The following is a 12112-nucleotide window of genomic DNA, read 5'->3' as shown; positions in this document are numbered from 1 at the left end:
CAATCTGAGTTGCCACTTGCCAAATGCCACAGGTCCACAGCTCAGAGGAATTACAGGATCACACTGAACTAAGACAAATAATAATAATAATAATAATAATAATAATAATAATAAAAATTAAAAAATTGTTAAACTATTTTTACTCCCTTGCACATTTAATCAAAGTTTTGTTTACCTTGATAAACATGTCAAGGGAGATTTATCATTTAAGATTTGTCTAGACAGACTATACATACCAACTGCAACTTCTCTATCTCCAATAGAAAAGGTATAAAATACAAAGAGATCAAATTTACAAAGGTTTACATGAAGGATGGGTAATTCTCATTCGAGTGAAGGATTAAAAGACAACTTAAATTATGACATATTAACAATTTGAAAATGAATACTTAAAAACAATCTGAGTTGCCACTGCCAAATTTACCACAAACCACACTGCACTAAGACATTCTTGGGATAAAATAAATTGCATAACAGATTTCAGATTCTCACATTTCAATCTTATCATTAGTGCATAGTTTAGGTCATTTGGTAATGTGGCTGGCATGCAAGAGAATCCCACTTGCCTCATATGCTTGTGATTCTCTTGAATTACGCGCATAAGAGGCAAATGGGAATCTCTTGGCATACAAGTCCCAAGCAAAATAATAGACATGGCATACAAGTCCCAAGCAAAACATCATAGATTACAAATTTCTAACTAAGCAAAGCATAACAAAGCATATCATAATTTTTAAAAAAACTCAGTTACTCAAACAAAGCCCAGCAATCAGCATAATAGATGAGAGATTTCTAACTAAGCAGATCATAACCGTTTATAAAGTACTCAGATACTTAAACAAGGAGTGATGTTCACCATTTCACCCAAATGGACAAAATATAAAGAGATCAGATTCACAATGCCACGCGTGACTTGTCAAATGCCACTCCTTACAAGACCGCACTGGACTAAGACAAAAAGAATTGTTAAAATTTTTTACTCCCTTGCATATTTAATCAAAGTTCTTTTAACCTTGATAACATGTCAAGGGAGATTTATCATTTAAGATTTGTCTAGACAAACTATACATAACAATTAAGAGTTAAGACATACCTCATGACTCATGACATGAGTCATATCAACTTCTCCAACAAAAAGGGACAAAGCCAAAAAGGGTATATTAGCTCAAGTTAAACAGATTGTCCAGCAGGAAGCAATTCAAGTTTTAAACAGTTCAAGTTTAAACAGATTGTCCAACAGGGATTTAGGATATACTTAACAAAAAATAAACATGTATAAAGTTAATAACGTCCGAATATCTAAATCAAACCTCGAAAGAATCAAGATGATGGCAATTCAACTTCAATCAGTTTCTACAAAAACAAGCATAAAGTCAATTAATAAAGTTAGTTTATACCTAAACAAAAATCAGTGATAAACACATGTAATTTCATGCAAATTATGTGCTTAAAATGCCACTTACAGTTTCAGAAGTTTTTTTTCTTGAGACCATGGATTGCTCTCACCCAATCGGAGCCACACAAAAGCATTTGAACAATTTCAGTTTTCAAGGATGCTTGGTGTGGATCAATTACCCTACCACCTGCACTGAATGAAGATTCAGAAGCAACTGTCGTGATAGGTACAGCTAGAATGTCCTTAGCCATCTTAGACAAAATTCGGTACTTCAAGGCATTGAACTTCCACCATGCCAAAGCCTCGAATTCGTTATCAATATCTTCACCACTGTCATCCTTATCACCTATGTACACATCCTCTTCTAGATAGATATCCAAATCTGATTTAATAGGCTGAATGACATCCGTAGTTCTGACACAATCCCAATACCTTGATCGAGCTGTGGACACTTTAGGAACATGTGAGGTAGAAACACAGGAAAATCCTGTAGCCTGCTCACTAGCACTTAGTTTCAAAACAGAATAATTATGGGCAGTGACATACACTTCAAACAACTCATGCAAAACGGCCAACACATTCTGTATGTGCTGTGGATACTCGGAATCAGGGTAAATAAGAGGAAAACAGAAATTGATCAACTTCATCTTGTATCTTGGATCCAAGACAGCAGCTATGGACATCAACAAATTGCATTCCCCCCAATACTTCTCAAACTTCTGAGCCATTTTTTCTGCCATTGATCTAATGTAGTCATGCCTATCAACACATTTCAACTGCAGAATTTCCTTCATTCTCCATACCTCAGGTAGAAACAGATTTGAGGTAGGATAATCATTTCCCGATACCATGTTTGTAACTTCATTAAAAACCGACAAAACTTGGTTTTCATTCTCAACCTTCTCCCACTGTTCCGAACTCACAACCCACTAAAATGCTTGATCAACTTGGTGATATCTTGGGAACACTTCTTTGAATGTTCCAACGTGTAGCTAGGGACATCTAGAACCAGTTTCTTAGATGGCAAATGCAAACGTTTAGCTATTTCACTAAACTCTTTCAACCTTCCCTCTGAAGCAACCACATACTTTATTCCTTGCCTAACAGAATCAACAATGTCTCCAATTTCAGCAAGCCTTGCTTGCACCAACAAATTTGTCACATGCGCACAACATCGCACATGGAATAACCGACCCCCAACATCCAGCTCATTCCTCAACTCAAAATCATCTTTAATGATTCTAATGGCAGAATCATTTGCTCTTGCATTATCAACTGTTATTGTTAATACCTTATCCTCAATGCCACATTCTATGAAACACTTCCTAAGGGCATCAGCAATAACAACACCACTATGAGGATGATGTACATTAAAAAAGTTCAAAATTCTTTTTTAGAGGAACCAATCTGAATCTACATAATGGCAAGTAACAACCATTTATGACACCCTCTGTGAAGATGTCCACATATCAGTTGTTATGTTTACCTTCTCAATCCCACCAAGCATTGCTTTAATCTTCTTCTTCTCACTAAGGTATATAGTTATGCAATCACTTTTCAAAGTTGCACGACTGATCTTTTTCCAATGGGGCGTGCATACCTTCATAAACTTGTTAAAAAGTTCATGTTCCATCATGTTAAAAGGGTACTCGTGGAAGAGCACCATGTGGACAGCGAGTTCCCTAACCCTCTTCTCACTAAAAGAAAAATTTGTCAAACTAGCCCCCCCACCTAGCTCACCACGATCACGTGTCAAAACCTTTTGCTTCTTACTGTTGGACTCCACATACTTCACACAAGCTACCAAATGCCTACCAAGTGTTGAGGTAGAACTAGATTTGGAAACAGCAAACAGCCTTTTACACCAATTACACTGAGATTTTTTTACACCTAAAACTTCAACTTGAGAGAAGTCATCCCAAACTTTAGAAGTCTTTTGCCTCTGTTTCTTCTCAAATACACTAGTACTAGTACTAACATCACCAGGAGTAGGAACACTACCCACAGTGTGAGAAACAGTAGGACTAGTAGTTCTTACAGTTGGGGGATCGAAATGAGGAGTATCTACAGTTACTGATTGGTCTGGTGCATTTCCACTGCCAGCAGCTCCAAGGGTAATGGAATGAGTAGTTGTATCATCACCTAAGTCTACTTCATTGACTAATACAACTTCATTGACTTCCATAGGCCGACTTCTGTCCTCCATGTGCCGTTTTAAGTTGTAAACAACTATTAAACTTTTATTTTTATAACAAAACTAGGGCTGTTAACTACAGATTATGTCAGGGACTAGGGATTTAGGGATTTAGAGTTTTAGGGATTAGAGATTTATGATTTATGATTTTGAGGGATTAGGGATTTATGGTTTTAGAGTTTTAGGGATTAAGATTCAGAGATTAGGGATTTAGGGTTTCAGGGTTTTAGGGATTAAGTTTTAGAGATTAGAGATTTAGGGTTTCAGAGTTTTAGGGGTTAAGTTTTAGAGATTAGGGATTTAGGGTTTCAGAGTTTTAGGGGTAAAGTTTTAGAGATTTGTCTCTTACGCTTGTGATTTAGGATATAGTGTTTAAGATTATGAAATATTAGAGTAACGAAGAGTTCTATGGTTTAAGTATTTAGTGTTTTAAGGTTATAGGGTTTTAGAGTCTTTTAGGGATTTAGGGTTTTAGAGTTTCAGGGATTAGGGATTTAGAGTTTTAGGGATAAGGGATTTAGGATTTTAACTTTTAAGGAGAAATGTTTTAGAGTCTTTTAGTTATTTAGGGTTTTAGAGTCTTTTAGTGATTTAGGGTTTTAGAGTCTCACACTATCAAACAACATGGCAGAATGGCAAGATATATACTCAAACAACATGCAGAATATATAAAGCAAAGCAAAGCATAATTTTAAAAAAAAAACTCAATTACTCAAACAACAAAACAGATGATGTACTCAAACAAAGAAACGCATAATATATTATAGCATCCTAGCATAGATTACAAATTTCTAACAAAGAAAAGCATATATTTTTAAACAACACAATTACTCAAACAAAGCATCGCATAATATATTATAGCATCCTAACATAGATTACAAATTCCTAACAAAGCAAATCATATATTTTTAAACAACACAGTTACTCAAACAAAGCCTAGCATAATAGATTACAGCCTTCTAACACGACTACAAAACACAACAATAATGTCAATAAACAAGCCAAAGCAAACAAAATTAAAACACTTTGTGCATATTATTTTTTGTTAACTAAAAAATTAACATGGCAAATTATGGATTACTCAAAGAACATGGTAGATTATGGATTACTCAGTTACCCAAACAAACCGTAAACCCTAATATATCACATATTTTCGAAAGACCTTTGAGTCGATATTGTTCTAATTGGTTTCATCGCTTCAGGTTTGAATCTGCAGTCAAGGAGGTTGATTTGGTGTCTCTGACTCTCTGTCACCACCTAGATTTGGACAAAAACCCATACATTAGATCTAAGTAAAACTGAAAAAATTAAAAACAAAAAATAAAAATAAACTTGTTCACTTCTTGAGATTTGAGAGTTAAGACCGAAGTTAGATACATTTAGGGTAGGTAGTATGCTCGTAGACTGTAGTTGTAGTCGGCTTTGGCAATCCAAACCCTTCACTCCTTCAGAGTTTAGAATATTTTCTCTCTCAACTCTAAAACGCCAAACCGTGAGCAATAGCGTGTAAGATCTATCATATGAGAAGATTAGAGAAAGAAAAAACATAAAAATAAATAAGTAAATAAATCACTCAAACACAAGTACTCGAGTAGCCCATCCATCAGATCATCTAGGTTTAGGGATTCTGGCTGTGAGATGTGAGGCATAGTAGCCTTTGGATGGATCGGGATGGGATTAGATGGCAGATCAATCATTGCCTCCTTGTACCCTTTACTGGTTTGAAGTCGACGAGAGTGAAGAATAAGAAGGAAATGGAAGACAGGAACCGCATTTGTGCCATTGGATTATCTCCTTCATCGTTCATCAACGGCGGATGAAGAGAGTTGATGAACGGGTCGTTGAGAAAATTGAATGAGAGCATAATGAGCATTCAATTTTCGTCTGATCTCCCATTAATGCTTGCCAATTCAATCGAGTGACGGTAGGGTTTTTTCTTCATTTTCTACCTTTCGATTGTGGAATTGGTAAAACAAATTCTTTTGAACGGCTTAGATCTATCATTGGTGATGACGGTTGAAGAGAACATTTAATGGGTTGTCGGCAAAATGGTTTCCCGGAAGGACCGAAACCATGCGTAGGTTAAAAAATAAAAATAATCCCCTACATTCGTGACGATTCGGTATGGCTGAAACCGGTGGCATCTCTGCATCTTGACCGTTGATTAGGACTACCATTTTTATTAAACTTAAATCTGCTCATTTAATATTGAGCTCATGTGGACATGCAAACACCGGATTAATTCTACCTCAGTGGTGCGTTCTAGCTGTCATCCATCTTTCAATCCAACGGCTAGAATTTCTTCCACTTTTAATCAGACGGCTAGGGGCGTTGCATTTTGAATTCTTGGGAAATGATGCTGGCCGAATGGATTTTTTTACCCCCCCCCCCCAAATTTTTTTCGGCTTCTACACTCTTCCTCAATTCGTCCTTTTTTTTTTTTTTTTTTTCGTTTTTTCTCTTCATTGAATTTGAATGGAAAAATAAAAATAAAAAATAAAAATCATATTCATTGTTTTCTACCAAATTCCCAGTTTTAGCTTCTTTTTTTCTAATAATACGAAGAAAAAAAAAATTAAAATAAAACAATGACTAGTCTAAATGTCTAATAAATTATAATATTTAATTTATTTTTATTTTTATTTTAAAAAAACAACAACACAATTACTTAACGAAGACTATTAGACTACTTTAATAAATTAATATATTAATATCATAATTTGTTTATTTTTCATAAGATGATTAAATGATTAGAAAAGTGATGAGTTTTTTTTTTTTTTTTTTTTTTTTTTTTTTTTTTTTAAGATTAAAATTTAAAGCATTAGGGTTATAATGTAGATATATATAGTTATTACAATATTACTTATTAGTTAAAGATTAAAGCATTAGGGTTTTAATATAGATATGGTTAAACTTATTAGGCATTAGCTAATGTTAGTCACTTAGTAAGTTAGTATGATAGTATTACACTATTACTATATAAGTTAATTTAAGTATGAATCTTACTTTTTATTTATTTAATTTGTGAATATAATTTTTAATATAACACATTACAATTGTTAATTATAATACTATTATACATTTATACTAATATTACTATATTAGAGAGAACCGAAGAAGATACAAGAATGTAATAAAACATTGAAGAAGCTTCAAACTGTGCATAACAAATACATGGAGAGACGAGAGGTTAGTAGATATATTAACGCAAATCACACACAAGACTCATAGAGTCATAGTCCATAAGTGAGTCTTGTGTGATGCAATCAGTCTGGAAGTCCAAAGATAGGAATACCGAGAGGTCAAAAACTGCAAAAGTTGTTGTTGGATTAGGAGAAAGTCTTAAGAGAAAATTAAAGATAATCGATTCAAAGATAATCGACTCAAAAGTTGTAACTTGTAAGGATTTAAGGAGTTTGGAAGGCAGGATGTCAAATATTGTGAAGATTTGAAGCACATAAAACAAAAGATCAAGAAACTTGATGATAAACTTGAAAAGGTGAATAAGATATTTCTCTAATTGAACCAAACACACATTTCTTTCTCTAATTAGAAAAGGAGTGCGAAAACTCACTCACAAACCTAATTCCAAAACTTGAGAAAAATATTCCAAAAGTGCAAAAGTTATTGCTGGATGAGGAGAAAGTCTTTGAGGAAATCAAAGATAATCGATTCAAAGATAATCAACTCAAAAGTTGTAGGAAAGAGTTTAAGAAGTTTGAAAGGCATGATATCAAATATCTGGAAGATTTGAATCACATGAAGCAAAAGATCAAGAAACTTGATGATAAACTCAAAAAGGTGATGAAGATGATATATGAACTAAATAAATAAGTGATTATGTAATACTAAGTTAATTACATTATAAATTATAATGTTAAATAACTTAAATCCCAACATATTTAATTACTTATGAGTTATGAGTTATGATAATATTAAATTTGGGAATTGTGATTTTAAATAATCACATTGTTGATTATAATTTATAATACTATTACCCTAACAACGTGATTTGATAAATTTATCATTGCATAAATCACATTGATACGTATGTAAGTTATGTAACGTATCTAATGATAATATATATATTGAACGGATCATATGCTTATATAATTATAGTTGTATTCATATGAATATGATAATGATATGATCTATATATGATATATCATATAATTAATAAATTATTATATCCAAATTGTTGATTCGAATTTTCAAAATTTCGAGCCCTAAACGAGTCGGGCGAGGGGATCGGTCGGGTCAAGCGTTACTCGAGTTGAAATTTTTGAGCCATAAACGAGCCAAGCGGGCGAGTCGGTCCAGTCGAGTCTTAAACGAGCTGGACTCTCGGGTCTCTCTTACAGCCCTACATATGCTCTTGTCCATTAAAACTTATTTGCATACTAATACGTCTAGCATAAAACTACTATACATCATATCATAAAGACATCACACTCATAAAGACAATGTCATACATGCTCATGCTATTTTTTGTTCATTGTGACTAATTACCCTGGGTTGTGATCTCCCGTTGCTCCTTACCAAATAGTATGGGACGTGAACCCCAATACTACCTGACAAGTACCATGGGACGTGAACCCCCACTTGATTAGTCCATTTACTCCTTGTTGCCAGGTACCATGGGACGTGAACCCTCACTTAATTATTGTCTGTTCATGCTGTTCTTGTTTCATGTTCCATGCTAATGCTCAATTATATATTCTTACTTTCATGCCCATGCCTTAGACACATGCTTTCAATATAAAACAATAAACAATTCAACACATCAATTCATCAATCAATATTTGCGTAATTTAAATCTCAACCGCAGTAGGTAGTCAAACATTTAAATCACAATTCATATCACACTTCACACACACATTTCAATTTGCAATAATATCATTGGCATAATTTTCAACGTACTTGAAACTACTCAAATCATCCAAAACATATATTTTTAACATATCGTCGGTTCGGTAAGAAGAACACATATTATTTGCATTTCTATAAGTTACATAAAAAAAAAAATTGTATTTTTCTCAATGAGTAGAATACTTACATTGGCTGCGCGGATAACAAGTTAAACTAAGCTTCCTAGACAACTTTCTGCAATGTGCCACTGTAAAAATAACACATTGCACATTACTTATTATTTCTCTAACACTAGAATAATATTTTAGCTCTTAAATTACCAAAGAACTAACTAGGGTTCCAAACACATACCTATAATATAAAATATTAAACCAACACATATACTACTAACCCAAATCATTTGTTTAGGGTTAAACACTAAAAATCACAACCTAAACAAATACACATAACAATAAACACTAACCCATAAATTATATTCACTAACCTAAAAATAAACACTAACCCACACTACAAAAAAAAAAAACTATTTTTTGAGCAGTTTTTGTTAGAGCCCTTTTAACAAAACGGCTCTAATTAATTTTGGGCCATTTTAGTAAAAACGGCTTTAATTAGATCCATTTTTGTTAAAACGACTCTAATTTGAGTCGTTTTTTCTAAAACGGCTTCGATTAGAGCTGTTTTCGTTACAACAGGTCAAATTAGTTTAAGCCGTTTTAACAAAAGCGGCTCTAATTAGAGGTGTTTTGTTAAAACGGCTCTAATTTGAGCTGTTTTAACAAAACGGTTCGAAATGGAGTCGTTTTGATAAAAATGGCTCTAATTGCAGCCATTTAAAAATAAAATAAAAAAGGGTCTCACATTGATCGTACCACGATCGATCACATGATCGTACCACGTTCCATTACTTAGATCGTACCATGATCAATCAAAGATCATACCACAATCGATCATAGATCGTACCCCGATCGATCACATTGATCGTACCATGTTCGATCACATTGATCGTACCATGTTCGATCACATAGATCGTACCACGATCGATTACACTTAGATCGTACCCCGATTGATCACACTTAACTCCTACCAAGATCGATCACACTTAGATCGTACCACGATTGATCACACTTAGATCGTACCACGATCGATCACACTTAGATCCTACCACGATCGATCACATAAATCGTACCACGATCGATCACACATGATCATACCACAATCGATCACACATATCATACCACGATTGATCACATTGATCGTACCACGATCGATCATAGATTATACTACAATCGAACACATAGATCGTACCATGATCGATCACATTGATCGTATACGATCGATCACACTTAGATCGTACCACGATCGATCAGACTTAGATCGTACCATGATCGATCACATTGATCGATCACACTTAGATCGTACCACGATCGATCAGACTTAGATCGTACCATGATCGATCACACTTAGATCCTACCACAATCAATCACATAAATCGTACCATGATTGATCACACAGGTCATACCACGATCGATCACATTGATCGTACCACGATCGATCACACAGATCGTACCACAATAGATCACATAGATCGTACCACGATCGATCACATAGATCGTACTACGATCTATCACACATGATCGTACTACGATCCATCACATTTAATTTTATTTTTTTTCGTTTATTTATTTATTTTGAAACAAATTTTTATTTGTTTTTTTTTCATTTTTTCTTTAATTTTTTTTAATATTTTTTATGTGTACTTTTCCCTATAATTAATATGTAATACTATATTTAATTAGCTAGTATACTATATGCTTAGTTATCAAAAAATTAATTAAAAATAAAAATAAGTGATTGGAGACAGCTCAAGTTGGAGCTGTTTTTCTTCCAAAACGGCTCTAAATTTTGGGCGGGATACGAAAATTTCATGTCCCCCGCGCACAGCAAAAAAAAAATTCAACTTTTTGAATTAAAATTTTTTTTTCCTTTCACTCACCCATAAAAATATCTAGATCTCTTTCTTTACTCTCTCTCTCTCTCTGATCGTCACTTTCATGTCTCCATCTCTCCTTCTCCCTTTCTTTCTTCTTTCATTTTCTTCTTCTCCCTTCTTCCTCTCTCTCTCTCTCTACCCACATCCTAGGTCTCAAGAGACCCACAACATGTTGTGATTTTGAAGAAAATGCATGTTGCTCTTCTTTTTTTTTTTTTTTTTTTTTTTTTTTTTTTTTTTGGTTTTCCCATTTTTTGATTAGGTAACTCTTGGATCTGCTGCTGATCGTGTTGGATCTGTCTAGGTGATGTTGTGATTGAATTTGATGGAAGCCTGTTGAAAGCATCAATGAGGTATTTGCTGTTCTGTTTAGTTTTCTGTTTTTGCTACTTTGTTGTTGCGGTATTGGGTGTTTCTGTTGTAAAGGTTTTGGTGTTTTGTGTTGTCTACTGCTTTGTTGTTGTAGTAATGTGATAGAATATTTTTTTCTCTTGATTGCGATTCATCTAGCCATGGCTGCAGTAGACCATATTCATTCATTAAAAAAAAAAAATTCTTTCTTTTTGTTTTCTTTAGGCCGTGAATTGTGTTCGAGAAATGGTTATAATCTGTTTGGTTGTTCGAAAAATGGGGAAAAGAAAAGAATAAATGGTGGATTTTAGTTTTCTAGGTAACCAAACGCTGCTCTGCAAGTCTTTTTTTTTTAAAAAAATTTTTAGAGTTGTTTTAGGGTCCTTAAAACGGCTCTAATTTTTGAACCATTTTTCTAAAGCGGTTCTAACTATTTTGATTCGCTTTTAAAAAGCGGCTCTAACTATTTTGAGCATCTTTTATAAAACAGCTCTAACCGGTTAAAGCCATTTTTATAAAAGTTGCTCAGCTTAGAGTCGTTTTAGGTAAAAAGGGCTCAATTCGGGTTTTAATACTTGATGTGTTGATCCGCTCTCAAAATGTTTTAAAAAAAAAAGGGCGCAAATTGTTTAGAGCCGTTTTAAGGGCTTAAAAAAGCTCTAAAAAAACGGTTCTAAATACCTATTTTTTTTGTAGTGCCATTAATATTGAACACTAACATATTCAAAATAACATTAACCCATAAGAAATTTTTAGGGTTAAAAATCATAAAATACCATTTAAACTAAATACCTATAAATTTGATTTGAGGTATAAGGCTTAAGTTTTAGTAGATCTAGGGTTTTTCATGAAAAACCCTAGAGAAAAGTGGGAGGAATTCTGCCCCACCCTTTTTTTTTTTTTTTTTTCAATGAAATAGGCATTTTGGCTCTTTCAATTAAATAAAGGGTCCAACGCCTTATTTTGTGAAGGGCTTGTGAAGGGCTGACTGACCCTTCATTTTCTTATGCGCCTTGTTTTGGGGCGCATGTGGTGTGGGGTGCAGGTCTGCACCTCACATCACACACACGTGCACACACACATTTTTAATTTTCTTTCTTTTTCTTTTTCTATTTCTTTTCTTTCCTTTTTTATTTTTTTTATTTTTTTTTTATTTTCTTTTCCATTTTTTTTTCTTTTCTACTTTCTTTTATATTTTATTTTCTTTGGACTTTAAAAATATTTTCTTGCATTTTTAATATCACTAAATTAATTTAAACCAATTATTTACTTAAAATTAATACTTTAATTATTAAATAATGTCTCGGATATT

At 33.5% G+C, this 12112-nt stretch overlaps 1 protein-coding gene across 1 annotated transcript; it reads right to left on the bottom strand.

Moving 5' to 3' along the window:
• Positions 1 to 2315: 2315 nt before the first annotated feature.
• On the bottom strand, positions 2316 to 3602 carry LOC133856690 (zinc finger BED domain-containing protein DAYSLEEPER-like). Its single transcript, XM_062291746.1, has 2 exons — positions 2863 to 3602; positions 2316 to 2748 (listed from the first exon to the last, which is right to left on the bottom strand). The coding sequence occupies exons 1-2, from the start codon at positions 3600 to 3602 to the stop codon at positions 2316 to 2318; spliced, it is 1173 nt and encodes a 390-aa protein (XP_062147730.1).
• Between the last annotated feature and the right edge of the window lie 8510 nt (positions 3603 to 12112).

This window comes from Alnus glutinosa, chromosome 14 (genome assembly GCF_958979055.1).
Source record: "Alnus glutinosa chromosome 14, dhAlnGlut1.1, whole genome shotgun sequence".
Taxonomy (NCBI): domain Eukaryota; kingdom Viridiplantae; phylum Streptophyta; class Magnoliopsida; order Fagales; family Betulaceae; genus Alnus; species Alnus glutinosa.
This window is presented reverse-complemented; position numbering and strand designations above follow the sequence as displayed.

Coding starts and splice junctions, on each gene's coding strand:
- LOC133856690 (XM_062291746.1), bottom strand. CDS start 3,602: ATGGAGGACAGAAGTCGGCCTATGGAAGTCAATGAAGTTGTATTAGTC. Junction 2,749..2,862: donor GTAAACATAACAACTGATAT/GTGGACATCTTC, acceptor TCATCCTCATAG/TGGTGTTGTTATTGCTGATG.